The sequence below is a fragment of the Acomys minous genome (genome assembly GCF_964271855.1).
Source record: "Acomys minous genome assembly, chromosome: 9".
Taxonomy (NCBI): domain Eukaryota; kingdom Metazoa; phylum Chordata; class Mammalia; order Rodentia; family Muridae; genus Acomys; species Acomys minous.
The window spans coordinates 106,580,820-106,599,960 of record NC_140490.1 but is presented as its reverse complement, the minus strand read 5'-3'; the positions used below and the strand labels follow the sequence as shown (position 1 = coordinate 106,599,960).

At 39.0% G+C, this 19,141-nt stretch overlaps 1 protein-coding gene across 1 annotated transcript in view; it reads left to right on the top strand.

The window, feature by feature from the left end:
• TMTC2 (transmembrane O-mannosyltransferase targeting cadherins 2) overlaps positions 1–19,141 on the top strand; it is a 387,068-nt gene that overhangs the window by 263,059 nt on the left and 104,868 nt on the right. The window contains exon 8 of the mRNA XM_084795967.1: positions 1,297–1,418. Coding sequence (XP_084652093.1) covers positions 1,297–1,418 — 122 coding nt within the window. The remainder of the gene's footprint in view (positions 1–1,296; positions 1,419–19,141) is intronic.

Here is a 19,141-nt window from a genome sequence, read left to right as displayed (position 1 = left end):
TTAAAATGTAATTTTTCTACCAACCAAGTTTTTTTTCTATATTCTAGCATAAAGGAGATAGGGGTGATAATAAAAAAAATCTACTAATATGTTTTGGGGGTTATTTTCCATTTTTTCTTAACTGCTTGGTGGCTAGTTAGCTATAAGTTTTAGTAGCTCAAAAATGAAAGCTAATGGCTGAAAGGCCCTGGATTTGTTTTGTGTATGTAAAAATTGGCATAACTTATTAACTATTGTATTTTAATTAATTTTTCAAGTGACACCAGTAGATTTTATTTACTACTTTTATTGACATTGAAAATGCTGAAGAAAATTAATACATACCTGCATAGATTTTGTTGAGAGAAGTTCTTGCTATATTAGCTAAAATTTGTAATGATCCTGCCTCAGCCTGCCCAATGCTGAGATTGCAACGATATACCACTATTCCTGGCTTAGCAGCGATACTTAATCCAAAAATATTTTAACTATTTCATGTTCCCTTACTTCCTTTACATAGTTGAAAGATTTCAGATGGCGGGATCATAATCCTCCTTTCTTCGTCCCCACATAAGGCTAGCCGTGAAATCATTCTCTCTCTATATTTCTAAAGACTAAATGAATCTAAGTAAAAAGCGTAAGTGGTTGAAATAAATAATGAAATAATTGATCTCCAAAAACTGAATGGTGATACATGATCTACGTTTGGGAATGAAATTTCATGTTTAAAAAATCAAAGCTGTACTACATAACACTTTTTGTAAACACTTATTTTAGTGTACATATGGAAGTCAGAGGACAACTTACAGGAATCAGTTCTGGCCTTCCGCCATGTGGATGAACGAGTCACACTCAGGTTTTAGTATTCATAACAAGTGCCTTTACCTGTTGAGTCGACTCAAAACACCTCTACTCTTATTTTTCAAGACAGGGTCTCAACTGAAACTGAAGATCTACAGTTAACCTAGGCTGACCTTTCAATGAGTTTCAAGGCTGATGGGCCTGTACTGCACCCCTGGCTTGGTATACATAGGTGCTGGGAATCTAAACCCAGGTGTTCTTAATTGCCTGGCAGACCCTGATCCATCTCCCTGGAGTATCATGTGATGGTTCATTTTGTGTATACATTGCATTGCATACTGTTCAATCATGTCAGCTGTATCTTTCTGATGACTTATGATTACCTCCCGGAGAAATTCCAAGCTCTTCTGGATTTTTTTTTGGGGGGGGGGGTGTTGCCTGTCGTTATCTCCCTGTGCATTGACGCATGAGGTATTGCAGCTTCCGTGTGGCTTTAACTCACTCTTCTCTCTCCAGGTGAAGCATACATGCGGCTAAGTAAACTTCCTGAAGCTGAGCATTGGTACATGGAGTCATTGAGATCCAAGACTGACCACATCCCTGCTCATCTCACCTATGGGAAACTGCTCGCGTTAACAGTAAGTACCAATTTTTCTCATTCTTCAGAAATTGATCTTTCCCCTCCCCCCATGGGTACTAGAGATAACTGGGGTTTCAAGTACTGATTGATTCTGAAACCGGTGACCTTAGTTAATCAATGATAATGATATGGCAGAGACCAAAGCAGACAATGTAGAAAAAAAAATAAGTAAACTTTTGCATCTGGCCTATAAGATGTGAGATGTAATCTTTGACGTATCAATGAGACAGACATAAATGGAGAACCTCAACTATGTCATTAGCTATTCAGGTTGCTTAAATAGCAACATTTGTACAAATTAAATTGGCCGAGGCTAGTACTAATTTTACCAAATAACTCTCATATAAAACATTATACATTCTGTAATTCCTTATTAGAGGCAATCTATAAAAGACTTATTGACTGGCCTTATGAATCAGGGAATTCCCAGGCCTTGGAGAAATTAAGTAAAATTAACTCTACTGAAAACTTACACTGAAAGTATTCTTCAAAAGAAAGAATCACCATAAGGTACAAAAAGAATGATGGACAAAACGTGATGATTTTGGGTACAGTAGAAAAGCTTGTATTACCAAACAACGTGGGTTCTACTGTTGGTGAGCATAAAGCAAGAATGAGTTTATTGCAAGAAATAAAAACACCAAGAAAGATTTATGTATAACAGGTACAGATTTTATTTCCAAAGCATTGCTCTCCTCATGCAATGTAAGTGTTGGTGGTTGTACTGGGGTTTCTATGCATATTCATATAAGAAAGTAAGCATTTTGTGGGCAGATATTTCTGAGCATACTCATTTAAGGCCATACTCAAGAATAAAATATCAGAGATAAATTTGAGGGCAAGCTTTGCTCATAGAGCTCATGTTCAATATGTTAAAGTGACATATAGAAACTTAGGCATGTTCAACATACATCATAATGATGGTTTAAAAAAAAAAAAGAATGACTCAGGAGCCAGGCATACTGGTGCACACCTTAAACCCAGCATTTGGGAGGCAGACACAGGTGGATCTGTGTGAGTTTGAAACCAGCTTGTTCTATATAGCAAGTTCCAGGGTATCCAGAGCTGCATAATAGGGAGAGACTGTCTCAAGCAAATGAATAGAACACGAGTAAAAACCCAAACCAACAAAATACAATAACAAGAATGACTCTGGCAATTTCCATTATAAATCTTAGCTGACTGAATGAAAATGATACTTTGAAGGTACATTAATATTCATCCCTAACATTACATACATTTAGCTTACACTTATTCTGAGTACAATATTGATGAAGAATAACTACACAGTAATAATCAATAATCAGGGGGGTAAATGGATAAGGTATCTGAACTGATTTGGGGACGAAATCAGGTGCAGCAATAATTGCTTAGTCAGAAGCCCAAAGAAGTCTGTTCAGTGTAGCTAATAATGGACTATCAGTTTGTTCTCAAGTCTACCGGAGGAGACCATGAACTAGGGCATCTGGCACAGTGCAGGGCTGAGTAAAAGGCTCTGCAACAGGGTAATAATTTTCAGTGCATGACTGTAGGAGTCAGGTTTCTCCTCTGTGTACAAAAACTGCTAAGAAGCAGGCACCCGCCTTTAAAGTGAGAACAGACGCTTTCGATGATAAAGCAGATGAGTAAGAGAGACCCACGGCACGGGTATGACTCATACCGCTCAAGATGAGACAAGGGGAAAATCAGGGATTTGCTTTGCACATGGGTTGAGTGTGCCTCCCAGAGGTGCATATGCTTGAGGCTTGACCTTTCATGTGGTGACAGTAAGTGATGACCTGTCAGAGAGGGATATGGTATGTTCTGTAATTCAGTCAGGGGTAACATCACCTTCACAGGGGGAGGGGGTTAGTGAATGGTGATCTCAGAGTAAATTCTTCTGAAAATAAACAAGGCCCCTAGTTATCCCTGGCTATGTATCTTGTCGTGTGGTCTCCCCCTCTTGATCATGTTTCCACTATGATATCATTTGTCCTGCTGGGATGCACCCAGAAGACCCTTACCTGAAACAAGTTGGAACAGGGGCCCTGCTCTTAAACATACCAGAACTGTGATATCAATAGGGTTTTATTCTTTCTAAGTATTCAGCTTCGTGTATTGTGTTTGATCAACAGACAATGGACAATAGCCAGAATGAGGAGGGAAGCATGGCTTGATCCAAAGTTATCTTCAAAAAAAAAAAAAAAAAACCAAAAAAAAAAAAAAACCCTCATACAATACATTCCCAACCACAGTTCCCCCCCTCTACTCCTCCTAGTCTCTCTTCACTTCCCTTCCCCCAGATCCATTCCTTCTCCGGTTCCCTCATCTCTTGCCTTTGCTTAATTCATTGAATTGTCACCCATAGAAACATATTCTTATGGAGAAAAGATTTCCCTATATGTACATTAGGAGGTACTCCATAAATGGCCATAAGCCAGGCGCACACTAGAGTGAACCTATCTCAAGGTGGAAAGTTTCATTAGCAAACTCACAGCTATGAATGGACAACATTGGATTCTCCGTCATATGATGAGAAACAAATTGGCATGATGAAAAAATCTGAAGAAACTTATAAAAGAATAACTATCGTTGCCAGAGATGGTGACATACAACATTTAAAAGCACGATGTCATACGCAAATAATAGAAATGCTGAGGGGAAGAAGGAAACATCAAGATTTTACCGACAAGTACTATGATAATGAAACCATTTTCATTCGGAGGAAGAGAAGATTCCCCGTATACGAACATAGAAACAAAGAAATAAAATATGTACAAAATACATTGGGAGCTCCTGAGATTTTCTCATGGAGTACACACAGACATATTCGAACTTACAGTTTTCAAAGAACTCTTTTAGAAAACACAATAAAAGTTACAGCTGCCTGAATCTGATCCCTCCTACAAAGAAGAAACAGACAGAAATGGTAACATTTTTATGTGCAATGCTGAAGTGCCTAGACCCAATACTTGAATATAGAGAACAGGTACCCTGTTCTGTTAGATTTCAATTCAATTCAGAGTATATTAAACCTTCTTTTTCAAAACAGATTTTTAAAGCTGCTTTACGAGTTTTTGCTTTACAGAAACATATTGGAAAGGAAGAAAAGGCTTGTATATAACAATCTAAATTTTAAATTTTCCCTCCCGTAAGACTTTTATAGTTAGTTTCCTTCTTGATGAGTAGATGAAATGCAGACTTCTATGGAACGGCTTAGCCATAGAGCCAAACCCCACAGCCACATTTAATAGTTTTTTCTAAATTAAAAGTTTGGCAGATTCTGAGCCCAGTGTATTACATTTGACCAGTTATAGGTTTTTTTGGTCTTCTAGTATGCCACCGAATTGGCAAGGTGGAAAACGCCACACATTTTGACTTCTGAGCGCTTGTGTGTTTTACAAAGCAGAGCTGGCTACTAGTCTCAAGAGGAGTGGAAGTGAAATGATGTGTTTCCCCTTTGTGTCAAAAGCCACCAAAGGTCAACTGTGTAAAAAATGGCTGGCAGCTCTATCAGAGTTCCTACTGTATGCTAGGCTTTCATTTTAGAAGTCATCTTTTATGAGAAAATTTGATGATTACTATTCTGATTGTAGTCAGTAGAGTGATTCATTCACAAAATTTTTCCTTACACACTTTTCTTTAACAATCCCTGTAATATTTTTAGTATGTCGAAGAGTCTCCCTGACTTCCTTTGCACATCCTATAGATCATGTCAGTTTCATTTTTCTGTTTAAAAAAAAAAAAGCAAAGAAAAGAAATAGAATAGCCATTCTCTACCTGTTGAAATTGTATTTCCTTTGTGAAGTCTGGCCTGAATTTCTCAAGCAGTGTAACCCTTCACTTTCTGATCGTCATTAGCTATCTTCGCTGTATCTCTGTAACATCACTTGGTAATTGAATGCCATACACATTTGTCTATCTTTTGATATTAGACCTAGAACGGGTTCTCTTACCGATTTATTTCACGGCGTGTCAACGTGCATCCTTTTAGTTTGATACTTACTGTCTCTTAATCATTTGGTCCATACATGTACTTAGACTGCTTGATCCACACTGAGCATTGCATTAATTCTCAAGGATGTGTGCTGCAGAATTGAATGAAAGTGGCATGACTGTACAAAAAAAAAAACAAAACAAAACAAAACACATGAATAATCTCTCAGAGCTATAGAAAAGAAGATGATATTAGAAGAAGGCCCATCATCGGACTCTCTGTGCTTGGTGCTATTTCTTTTTGATTTTTGTTTTATTATAAAAACTTTTTCATAAGAATTTTGAATATATATATATGTGTGTGTGTGTGTATATATATATATATATATATATATATATATATATATATATATATATATATATAATCCTGCAATTCTTCTCAGATCTTCCCCACGTTCATATGCACCCAACTTCATACCTGAGCTCTCTGTCTGTGTCTCTAAACAAAAACAAAACAGGAAATACAGGAAAAAAACAGAAATGAAAACAGACTAACAAACAAACACAAAAAAAAAAAAAAGAAGAAGAAAATCAATAATACAACAACCAAAAATTTCCAAACAAGGGCTGAAGAGATGGCTCAGAGTTTAAGAGCACTGACTGCTCTTCCAGAGGCCCTGAGTTCAATTTCCAGCAACCACATGGTGGCTCACAGCCATCTATAATGTGATCTGATGCCCTCTTCTGGTGTGTAGGTGTACATGCAGGCAGAGCACTGTAAACATAATAAATAAATCTTAAAAAAACAAAAACAACAAAAAAAAACCAAACAAAGCAAAAGAACCCATGACCACTACTACCATAGAACAAGCACAGAGAAAAACAGTCTATTTTGTGTTGTCCCACTGCTCCTGGGCATTGGGCTCCCCTGGAGCTTGGCTGATACACCCATTAACACTCCACTGGAGAAACTTGATTTTCCCTTTTCCAGCAAGTATCGGTTGCAAATAGCTTCTTGGCTAGGGGTGGAATTTCGTGTTCACTTCCCTTTCTCCATGCTGGGATTTTGTCTGGTTTGAATTTATGCAGGTCTTGTGTGTGCTGCCACGGTCTCTTTGAGTTGATGTCAATATCAGTCCAGTTGTGTTTTGGGAGACACTTTTCCTTGGATTCTTCCAACACCATCGTTGTCTGTCTCTCACACAGTTCCCTGAGCCTAGACATGAGGGCTATGCCAAAGATAAAATCTCCTACTTAGGGCTGCGTACTGTAACGTCTCATCTTCTGCCCACTGTACAGTTACAGCTCTCGTTATTAATTACAGTCTGTGGAACAAGAAGCTCCCTGAGCGATGCTCTGTTCTTTAGCTGTAGCGATGTGCCATCAGGGGTCATTTTATTGTTCTGTTCCTTTAGGACATGCGACTTCTTGACCGTCCTTTGAGAATACAGGTTCATTTGATGAATGGAGAACCCGAGCTTCTGAGATTTAATTAATATTCCCTGGAAGTCATTCAGTAATTAAATAGTACAATTAAATTCAGTTATAAAGTTTTGTATGCTGAGTGTTATTAACTTGGATTTTTCCCATTGATATGCTTTTTTAAAAAACTGATTAGAGAGTCTCGAAAGTAAGTTTGTGTATCTTTGTACCCATTTCTTAAAATTATTTTTTTTTGTATTTGTTTTAAGTGTCAGTTTAGATTGTGTGGTTAAATATGTTTCTATTTGCAGATGTGATTGTTCATAAATAGAAGACTTAAAACTATTTGCACTTTTTGACCCACCCTAATGCTTGTAATAAAAACTTCCCAGGGTACCTTAGGGGCAGTTCTGCCTTAAGGTCACTAGAGGGGTCCATGTTTAAATATAGTAGGACCCAGCTGACATCTCTTTAAAAATATATGGAAATTTCATACCAGAGTCATGTCCAAATAAAATACAAAATGCAAGCTGAGTTTGAATTTCTCTGCTTCTTAAGAGTGTGATTTATTCCTTGGTTGAACTCTGTTGCCCAGGGCTAACTCCATGCATTTAAAGTCAGCCATGCACTGAGAAGGACACCAAGAAATACCGTTTCCGTTATTGTTTTTCAGGAGATTCTTCTAGTTGTTTCTAAATCTGTGTATGTCCTGAAGCCTTATCTTTTCCTTTTTTATTATTGTTTTTTAAAATTTTTTATATCTTTGTTCTGTTCCATTTATTTAAGCTGAACATTTTGTAGTTTTTGTGTAAGCCTGTAAAATTAATATTGATTTAAATTGTAATAAAACCTTCTTGGCTGTTAGCTTCTTTTCCAGATTTAGGTTAGTGGGAAAGAAGAAAAGATATTGGAGAATCTGACAGTAATTCTTGACATACAAAACCTTTATTTTGGCTACTGCGTGGACACACTAAGCCAGACTTCGGTGTCTAGCCAAAGTTAACTGGGCTCCATAAAGCTCTGGTTGTGAAAGTACTTGATGTTCTCCTGAAAAGCCCTGCACCCCCCACCCCCCGCTACATGGTCTGTTTATCAGAAGCGCAATGCTCTGTTCTGTGCTTCGTTCATAATTCTTATCATCACTTGGAATTGTGACTTTTCTTTTCCCCTCCATTTCGCTCTGTTCAAAGCAAAGCTCTTTCCTTTTGTGCGCAGAGCAACATCTGGCTTGCTGGACTTGTTTTTACTGTGATTTCTATTCAGCCACATTTAGATTGGAGAAGTCCTCATAAGAGGCAGGTCTTTCCTGTAATTCTGATTTGGTGATTTATATGGATGTATGCAATTCGTATGTTACCCCTATCTCTGCGACAAGGGAAAACATGATACCTGTTGCTGAAATATGAACTGTCAAAAGGCAGGGGATTTAGTTCAGAACAATGTTCAGCTACTGTTTCACATAAAATTACCTTATCTAACCTTTATGATTCAGCATTCTAGAAACAACAGTTACCATTGTAGTGTTGTTGTTGTTTTTTTTTTTTTACTGAGAACCAAAGCTGATGTGATTGTTATCTTTTTAGGGGCCCTTTCCATAATTCAAGATACACAGTTTTAACTAATAACGACATGTAAGCATCCTGCTTACTATCCTTCACTGACACAGGAATCTAAACAATTATATTCACTCTGCTTTTGTACAGTAGAAGTCAACATGAGGCACATTTCCTTTTGCTGGACATAAATAGCCCCAGGAATAATACAAATCAAAATACTGACATTCGTTAGCATTCAAAGCCATAAATAATTTTCTCCATGCGCCATTCATATTGACTTTTAATTTATGGGCATGTAAGATTATATTGTTTTAAAACGACCTGAATTTTATTATTTTGGGGGATTTTCCTTGTCTTTTTTTATTGTCTTATCATTTTCATTTCATATAATTAGGATAGCCTGTCACCTTAAGTCCCCTCCCAATCCTTCAGGTACTCTGATATCTCAGCCTTATTGGAGAGATGGAGATAAAGAAGCCATGTGGTTCTGAATGTAATACGGCCTTTCCAGAGAACTTTAAAAAGTAAGCTTTCATAAAAACCTGCAGTGGCCAGATGTTTACTGCCTCAGAGTTGGCCATGCTTCCTGCTGAACAGAAGTGATGTGAAGTTCAGGGCGTTTTCCTGGCTTCACAAAAGATGTGGTATCTTTTACTCAGGAGACACTAATGGCAAAAGCCAGTCTCCTGTACTTGTGACTGTGGGAATGGCTTTTGTTTCAGCAAGGATAACTATGTAATTTCCTAAATTGTATCCAGACTCTTCTATTGCTATTATAGGCATGTGATTCCACACCACTTTGTGAGCATTTCTTTTGTCTTTTTATAATTTCTTGAAATTGTTAATTAAGTCCCATTCATACACTATTATACTTGCTTTGACCTCACGGCCTACAGCTTGTTGCTCTTTCCCAGTGCTTTGTTTTCACTCTCCTATCACGTAACCTGCATGAAAACATGGTGATGTAAGATCAAATGTGCCTTTATTTTTACTTTATATTTCTTTTCTGCTTGAATTCCATGGCTGTAATAAAACATGTTGACCACGTATCACTTAGAGTAGGAAAAAGTTGATTTGTGTTATACTTCCAGGTTTGAGTCCATCCTGGAGAGAAGTCAGTTCAGGAACCCATCAAGCATGAACCAGAAGTAGAAACCATGGACAAATGCTATTCATTGGCTAATACACACACACACACACACACAGAGAGAGAGAGAGAGAGAGAGAGAGAGAGAGAGAGAGAGAGAGAGAGAGAGAGAGAGAGAGAGAGACAGAGACACAGAGAGAGACAGAGACACAGAGAGACACAGAGAAAGAAAGAGAGAGAGAGAGAGAGAGAGAGAGAGAGAGAGAGAGAGAGAGAGGAACTTTAAATTATGGAAAGGTTTCTTGCTGATGACCCTTTCATAAATTGAAACTACAGTGAGTTGAGCTAGGCTGGCAGTTCTGGTTACTTGAGAAGCTAAGGCAGAAAGACTACAAGATTGAGACTTGTGAGCCAATTTATTGAGGCACTTTCTCAAAAAGCTTTAAATAACAGTTACAGGTACAGCACAGTGGTAGTATACGCAAGACTTTAGGTGAAATCACTAGTACCAGAAAAAGCATTGCAGTCGAAAATACTTTTTAAAAAATTTAGTTTTATTTTATTAATTTATTCATATTACATCTCAATGGTTATGCCCTCCCTTGTATCCTCCCATTCCTCCCTCCCTCCCATTTTTCCCTTATTCCCCTCCCATATGACTGTGACTGAGGGAGACCTCCTCCCCCTGTATATGCTCATAGGGTATCAAGTCTCTTCTTGGTAGCCTGCTATCCTTCCTCTGAGTGCCACCAGGCCTCCCCATCCAGGGGACATGGTCAAATATGGGGCACCAGAGTTCATGTGAAAGTCAGTCCCCACTCTCCATTCAACTGTGAAGAATGTCCTGATGTCCTATTTATTGATTAGATCTGGGTAGGGGTTTGAAGTTTACCGCACATGTTGTCCTTGGCTGGTGCCATAGTGTTAATGTACATGCACTGTGCATAGTTTCACTTGAATTGGCAGTGTTTTAAAGAAGCAATGCAAACTCATGGGAGTAGGATAAGGAGCGGGAAGGCCAAAGAGAAGAGACCTTGACCTCCAGCTGGTAAACATTTATCTAGCAGATGACTGAGTGGAAGCCAGGGCACTTAAGCATGGCCCTCCCTAGCCATTTATTTCTTCTCCCAGTAGAAAGCATAACTCTTGTTAAAGGGACTAAAATTGCAGGCTTCTTATTTGCGAGACGTAATGGAGGCTCTTTATCAAAACTGACGGACGTGGTACATGCTTGAGCATATACTGTAATCTAGTGTCTGGTGATGACGGGGCTTTAGGTTGAAAACAGCAGTGTGCAGGAGTCCTATCTAAATAGGACCTTTAGGTAGGTTTGATAGTAGCCTTCTGCCATAGTCACTAGCTGTCATATATAAAGCTACATATTTTAATGCACTATAATGAGGAAATGGGTGGCATAGATGTAACAATCAGCCTTAGAACTTTTTTGCCCCTCAAATGAAATTGACCGTATGGTCTTTATAAGTATTTAGAGGGGCTCACTGATATGGTTTGGATATGGTTTAACTGTTTTAGGAGGTTTGAGAGGGCCCATTGTATCAGGATTAGTAGACAGCATATAGATCAATACAGTCAGTATTGTCTTCAGAACAAATGTAGTTCTAATGGAACCTTGCTTTCTTTTTTGAAAGGTTTGTTAAGAACAATACTGGGCTTCTCAGTTCTCTGGCTGTTTGTTGTATCATGTGGCCTGCCACTTTTGCTTATATTCCAGCTTGATACTTATGATGCAAGGCAGCCAAGGATGTGTTTACTACTGGTAGAACTATACAGTTTGAGCTTTTAGTCTCCAAAATTAATGAAGTACTCAGCCCCAGACACTTTTATTATAACAAGCAGACAGTGACCAACACAGTACATTTCACTTGGCTCCAAACAATTGCTTATTGTATCAAGAAACAATTGTTTATTGAGCAAACACTTGCTCAACAAGTAATGTTACATAGTATATAAGTTCCTGTGTATCACTCTGATAAAATACCTAGCATGGTACATTTATGAAATAAAGGAAAGTTTATTGACTTATGATTCAGGTCTTTGATTGGGCACGGCTGTTATGTTGGGCCAATGATGCAGGCGACAAGTCATAACAGGAACATATGTCGAAGCAAGAGATCACATCCTGCCAGGAAGAGACTAGGAGAGAAATACTGAGTCCCCTGATCCCCTTTAAGACACGGCTTGGTGAACCTAGAACACCCCAATAGCTCCTGTCTCTAACTAGTCCATAGCACTTCCCGTTAACACACCCTAGGGCCACCCTAGTAGCACATACCCATGGGCACCAAACATTTATACAGAAGTTTATGACAGATTTTCAATTATTCTTATTACATGTGTGAAATCTCCACATAGTTCTTGGGTGCCTTATGCCTGCCTTCCTTCCTTCTTTCCTTCCTTCCTTTTTTTTTCTTTCTTTCTTTTCTTCTTTTTTCTCTCCCTCTTTCCCTTTACCTCCCTTCTTCCCTTCCTTCATCCTTCCTTGCTTTCCTTCCTCTTTCTTTCTTTTACTTCCTCTTTCTTTTACTTCCATTTTCTTTCTTTTCTTTCCTTCCTTCCCTCCTTCCTTGCTTTTGTTCCTCTTTCCTTCCTTCCTTCCGCCCTTCCTTCATCCTTCCTTGCTTTCCTTCCACTTTCTTTTCTTTCCTTCCTTCTTTCCTTCCTTCCTTTATTTCTTCACTACTTCCCTTGCTTTACTTTCTCCTTCCTTCATTTCTTTTTCCCCAATGTATATGGTCTGGGAAGTTTCTCTTGATCCATCTCCCACCTTGATGATTTTTCCCTTGTTCTTGCTGAGTCTTCTGATGAACACATCCCAGGTATTCTTGATGTCTTTTGCAGTGCTTTTGATTCATAGCATTTTTTTTTTCTTGCTTGCTATGGTATCTTTATTTGGACATTACCCATTTGCTGTTGCATGCTCTCTGTTTTGGATGGAGCCATCAACCTATGAGTCCCAGTTGTTTATAGGGCCTTCACCTGATAATTCCAAAATCTGCTTCCTATTCCATCCTATTCCAACATCTGAGTCTGTTTCTGATGCTTATTCCTTTTTAGCATGTCTGGTATAACTTGTTTAATTCAGTTTTGAAAACTGAAATAGTCCCTTTTGGTAAGGATTTATGCTAATCTCACTAGGACTTGGTCCTTGTTTAGTGTTACTGGTAGCTATAGGCACCAGACACTTCACATTGCTTCAGTGGCTTCATTTTTCCTTTTAATTAATTAATTAACATCCCAGTCAGAACTTCCCCTCCCTCCCTCTCCTCTCTGTCCTTCCCTTTCCCCTCTCTTTCCCTCCTCCTGTGCCCCTCTTCTTTTCTTCTGAGAGAAGGGGAGACCTCCCATGGGTACGAACCCATCCTGGTATATCAAATAGGACTGGGAGCATTGAGGCTGGACAAGGAGGTCCAGTTAGGGAAAGGGTAGGCAATAGAGTCAGTGGCTTCATCTTTATTCTCATTTTAACTGCCCAACTTTTTTTAGTGCTTTTTTTTTTTTTCTCTTAGCTCATTCAGGTATGCTATACAGTGAAATCTCAGCCTATGGTTGGCTTGTATCTCTTTGCTGTGACCTTCATAAGTTCTTTGACCTCCATAAGTTCTTTGCTTGTTCATTAGCTCCCCTTCCCATGCCTCAGGTAAGGGAAAGAGCGTAAGGACAGGAATCCTCGTCTCCGGTCGCAGCTGAAGGTAACAATGGTAGTAACTGAACCTGCAGAGTGGGCGTTTACTACTGAGACAACTGGGGTAGATATGGGAGAGGATCGTACTCTGCCAGATTTTGTCTTTCCTTTCCCCTGCCCATCACATGGAGGAAATCACATGTTGGATTTTTACTGAGTACGTCTTGGAAGTACTGGAAGGCTGAGTATCCCACAGGCTTAACCTTCAGGCGTTTTTCTTGCCCTAACGAACTGTATATACTCAGCTTCCAGCAAGCTGTCAAAATCACTCCATGTATGGATCTGCTAGTTTTGTGGCTCGGATGTGACTGAGATGAGTGTGTCTCCACTGTAGCTTTCTATAGCTGGTTTTCCCTCATTTCAAGGCTTCTCTGCTCTTTCAAACTTAGTTCACTAATGGGCCCATGAAAAACTATTTATTGTCAGTCTGTTCAGGTGTAGGTTTTGTTGTTGTTGTGTGGGTTTTGCTTGTTTGTTTGGTGGGAGAGGGCCGAGTGTGGGGGGAGAGGGATTTGTTGTTGCTGTTCTGTAAGAATAGGTTGATAGAATTTTTATATGACCTTTTTTTAAATATAAAACTTGTATGAGAATTCTCTCTTACCCTATAGAGTATCTTTTCATTTTCTCATAGCACTCCTTATAGCCTGCATCACAGCCTTGACCTCTGTGCATGTGTGCTTTGTCTCCTGTATCACTTTGCATGTCTGTGTTGTCGACTGTATCGGATATCACAAATATTTATAGAATGTGTCATGGGTTCCCCCTTCTAGCTCACAAGGTATAATGTAGTAAGTGTACACTGTTTCTTAGTATTTCAAACGTATAACAAAAGACACTCAACAATATATTTAGTCATAGAGCTTTCTTTCTTTTTTTTTTTCTTTCTTCATAAATATTGTTATCTTGGAGGAAAAGCCCTGTATGACTGCTGCCTTCTACCTGGCTGGCTTGTCCCATACTTAGCAGACAGATCGCTGATGCTAGTTAAATGCAAGCCGTTTAAACAATACTACCCCATCCATGTTTGTCTGTAAAATGATGATTGGAAAAGGTGAATGAGTCTACACATGTGTTAATTATCTAGAGCACATGGCTACGTGGCATGGCATAGACTCAGTAGATGCTGGACATTGTGAATACAGACAAGATTATTATTATTTTTTAGCAGAAAGTATTTTTTTTTTACTATTGTTCTGTTTCTTTTTTCTTTTTTTGGCATTTTTTTCCTTTATTAATTTATTCTTGTTATATCTCAATGGTTATCCCATCCCTTGTATCCTCCCATTCTTCCCTCCCTCCCATTTTCCCCTTATCCCCTCCCCTATGACTGTTCCTGAGGGGGATTACCTCCCTCTGTATATGCTCATAGGGTATCAAGTCTCTTTTTGGTAACCTACTGTCCTTCCTCTGAGTGCCACCAGGCCTCCCCCTCCAGGGGACTTATTTTCCCTGTCATGTTTGCATGAGAAGGAACCACAATTATTTGGATGTCATGTTCCTGTAAAGCTGTAGGCTCAATTTTCTTAATGATTGTATTTTATTACGAACTTATTAACTGAGAGTACCTCATTTATAACACGACTAACCTAAACAATAGGAAAAGGGGATTTAAAAAGACAGCAATGAAACCATAAGGATATCAGTTCTGAGGAATGATTTTCCTGGCATAATCAGCAGGATTTCTTCTGCTGGAACCTGGAGCAACCAGAACCCGGAACCTCAGCCGGAGCCTGGAGCCCCGAAGCCTTCCTTCAAGCGGTTCTCTCTAGGAGCATCTTGAAGTGAAGCAATGAACAGCCAAAACTATCCCAAGTCTCCAAAGGCCCCGCCTCTTATTTTTGGCTCACATTTATACTTCCTCTCAGAATTTGTTCAAGGATATTTTTCAGCTGGTTAACAACCAATCTCCCCCACACACGATGGTTCGCCTTCTAAGGGGATAAACATCACCTGCTCTCTCACAAGTCTTTTTCTCATCCCCCCACTTGTGATCTAAACAAAAAAACATGTTTATCTCTCCTTCAATAAAAGCCATCACTTTCTACAGTGTTATACCTCTGTAAAGATACCATGTCACATCATTGACTCTGTAAAGATACCTTGGCACATCATTCTTTTTTTTTTTTTTTTTTCTTTTTCAAATATACTGCTTCCTTTTTCTAGAATATTTCACTCCTGTCTGCCCATTTGGCAAACTCCTATCCATTCGCTCATCTCCATTTCAACGATGCCTTCTACCATGGTTACTTTGGCACCTACTTCCTAAGTCCTTGTTTGATTTTTCTTCATTCCTCCCATTTTTCCTTTTAAGCCCACTGAGCCCACTTAGTTCTGGAGGATGTGCATGGGTATAGAGCCGGGTGCTGCAACCTGAGTAAGCTCTCAAGGTTCACATCACTGAAGGAAACTTACTCTTCAGCTTGGTGTGCAACCTCATGGCTCCCTTCCCGCTCCATGCTTAAACTTTTATCTGACTTCATTTTTTCCTGTGATGCTTGTTAAAGGGGTAAAGAAGAAGGAACTAAGAAGCAAAGACTGGTCCAGTCCATATATCCGTTTCCTTTTAAGATTCTGCAGTAACACACCCCCTGGGTTAATTGTTCTATAATCTGTGTATCTTGAAAGTAGAGGCATCACCTTTGACTGCCATTAACTATTTCAGATTCTCTCTCTCCCAGGAGACAGAGGTTTGCATGATATCGTGCCCTTGAAATGCCAAGCATAGGAGTTGTAGGTCAGCAATAGCTATTTATTGAATTAATAAGTTATTTTGATGTTGTGTGGTGAAAGTAAGGCATAAGCCAAGAAAAACAAACGTGAAACATTAGCAGGGATAAACGATGACGATGAAGGTATATGCAAATGATTACATAATAAGGGAGATAATGGTGCTCCAAGTTGGACACAGCAGCTGAAAAAAAAAAAAAACAAGTGAGTTTTTCCATTTATTTTGTTGACCCAGTCAGCTGGTGGAGACCCTGAGCAGTAAGAAGGGTTTGAAGAGTCAACTTCTAGGTCGGATAGGTAGACAGCAACACTTCTGGGTATGAAATAAGTTCTCCTTATTCCTGCGTTGTCTCAGTGATGTGATTGATTATGTTTTGGATGTAGAGACGATGACCAGTATTGGGAAGGAAGAGACCTTAAATTGACATATCTCTTGTTGTTTTCTACCCAATAGCGTAGCACAGTGTGATTTTTGTGGCTGACTCTTTTCCTCTGGCAGCCTTAGAGTGGACTGTCAAGAGAGCTTAGTATGAGCCATCCATTTCATAGGGTTGAATTTGTAGAATTACATGAACAGTAGTTATGATAAGGAATTTACATCTTCTGGCATGTGTGCCAGAATGCAGAGCTTTCTCTATCCTTTGATTTTCTAGAATATGAGGTGTGACATAATGCGATTTTATATAGGGATTTAAAAAATATTTTTATGTTTTAGAAAAAGAGATTGGGCTGGGCGTGGTGGTGCATGCTTTTAATCCCAGCACTTGAGAGGCAGAGGCAGGCGGATCGCTGTGAGTTTGAGGCCAGCCAGGTCTACATAGTGAGTCCAGGACAGCCCTGGCTAACCCAGAGGGAACCTGTCTCGGAAAAAAAGAAAGAGAGAGAGAGAAAAAGAGAGAGAGAAAGAAGATAAAAAGAGCTTGGCATTGATGGAGTGAGAGTTATAGAAAATGTCCTTTATATGAAGAAATTAGGTTAGTTGTGAATACATAAAAACAATGGAAGAAGCAAGTTGTTTCCCTTTGGAATGTGCTATTTTGTTGAAGTTCATGATGATATTAACAAGTAGCATTGTAGGGACTTAACAGGTGGTATTTAGGAATTTGTATGTATACATATATGCATGCAATTACAATTAGTGACAAAGGAGGCCATGGATTTGAAGGAGAAGATGGAGGAAGGCATGCGTATAGGGGAGGGTTTCTGCAGAGGAACGGGCAGTAAGAACTGTTGCAATAATATTGCAATCTCAAAAATAAAACCAAGACGCCCAGTGATAAAAAAAAAAATTTAAAGACAAAACCAAACTTCACTTTCACTTCACATAATTCTGTCTTTACTCCAGACCTGATTTTAAAGGCTATAAACGATTACTGTATAAAATGAATTTAACACATCTTTCTTTTACAAAAAAACCAAAACCAAAAACAACAACAAAAAAAACCGCCTCAAGAATATTTTACATAATATTGGACATCTCTCAGTGCTTGTCAAGTGAATGGATTTGGGGGCATTTTCAGCCATACTTTTCTAAAACTGTACACCCCAGAAGCACCAGCCCCTGGAAGAACAGTTCACTGACTTTTTATTGAGGATGATACGCTTCATAGTTCTCTAACTTGCTCTTCTCATAGTTTTATAGTTTCTTAGTCTAGTCCAATGCTGCCATCTAAAAACCTTTTGTGTTTTGCTTATCCTCGCTTCATTATAAAAGTTATGTACTTCCTTTTCTGGCTGTTTTTTTTTTTTTACAGTAATTTTCTCTTGGTTGTCTATCTAGGATTTCTTATTTTATTGTAATAGTTTCTGAAATGGCAGATGAAGAGGATGCAGGCAGTCCGGATGAGGCTTGATAGGCTGGGGTCAGATGATAGGGGAGGAGGAGGGCTCCCCCTTTCTGAGGACTAAAGGAGAAGGGAAGTGGGGATGAGGGAGAGAGGGAAAGTAGGACATGGAAGAGACGAGGGAGGGGACCAAAATCGGGATGTAAGGTGCACAAATTAAAAATTAATTTTTTTTTAAAAAAATAATACTCCTGTGTAGCTATTTGCTTTTGAGAAAAAGATTCTGGTGTTATGTGGATAAAGAGTGTTTTGGTTAACTAATATTTTCTGCGAAACAGCAAGTAATTATAATATCACTGCCAATTATAACTCTTTCCCCTGAGTGTAAAATTGGTAGCATTTTACGCCCTGCTCATGACTTCAGTGCGAGCTTGCCAAGCCTGTCAACATTTCCAGCAGAAAATGAACCCTTTGGAAAAATGTGTTTTTAGGTTTGGTTGGAGGGAGCTGAAGAATCCTTAAACTGTCACCAGTATTTATATGCATTTTCTAGTTTGATCAAGAGCAAATCTTTAGTTCTTTTATCTCCAAATTCTATTTTGAGCTTAGGTAATCTTCCTGCTTCCTCTTGGCTTCAGTTTTCTAGAACCTTACTGGCAAATGTTGCCTTCAGTCATCTAGGGCATTCCAGAACAAGAGACAGTTTGGTTGACAAAAGTATTTCTGCTCACAAAGCTCTTCATGCGGGTTTGTTACAAGAAAGCTCTTTCAACCGCAGCAAAACTAATCCGGCATATCGTTGGTTTGCCGTTGGGTAAACGGATTTGGTATGAGTGCTCTAGTTAAGAAAACTGGCATAGTCTTCGGTTGAATGCTCACAGAGTTGCTGTGCTGTGCTTTTCAAATGTCCTTTACGTCTTCATCGTCTTTAAGCGTTGCTGCAGCTTCTTATAAGGAGGTCTCAAAAGCCAGTGTTGCTTCAGCACTTGGCCATGTATCCATGCAGCTCTCTAAGAGCTCTCTGTGTGCTTTCTCAGTTACAGAACTGATCAGGAGCTATCACTATATCCCTGTAAGGACGTTAATTGCTAAAGATATTATCTGAGTCACCTAAGAAGCACAGCTGTCCAAAGGACCCTTCTTGAAGATTCTGATCCCGAAGCTAGTAACCCTTCCTTTGAACCAATGCCTCTTTTTTTATTTTTTTTATATAACACATGCACTCCTATTTGGAGACAGAAATGATTTTTAACTGACTTAGTTTAATGGCTTGGAATTTTCCACAACTCTTTAAAGCTCCACATCTGTCCATGACATGACTTCATGCACCCGATATATACAGTCTTACCCTTTGAGAAGCAGAACAGGCCAACACGTGTCTTCCCAAGCTTGCTCTGTTTGCAGCATCTGGGTAAAGAATGAGCTCATGTTTCTAAACTGCTATCCTATATACCTGAGCATATCTTATTTTCAAACAGTGATCTAGGGTTGAGAATGTGAATTCAATTCTTGCATCCCAAAGAGAAA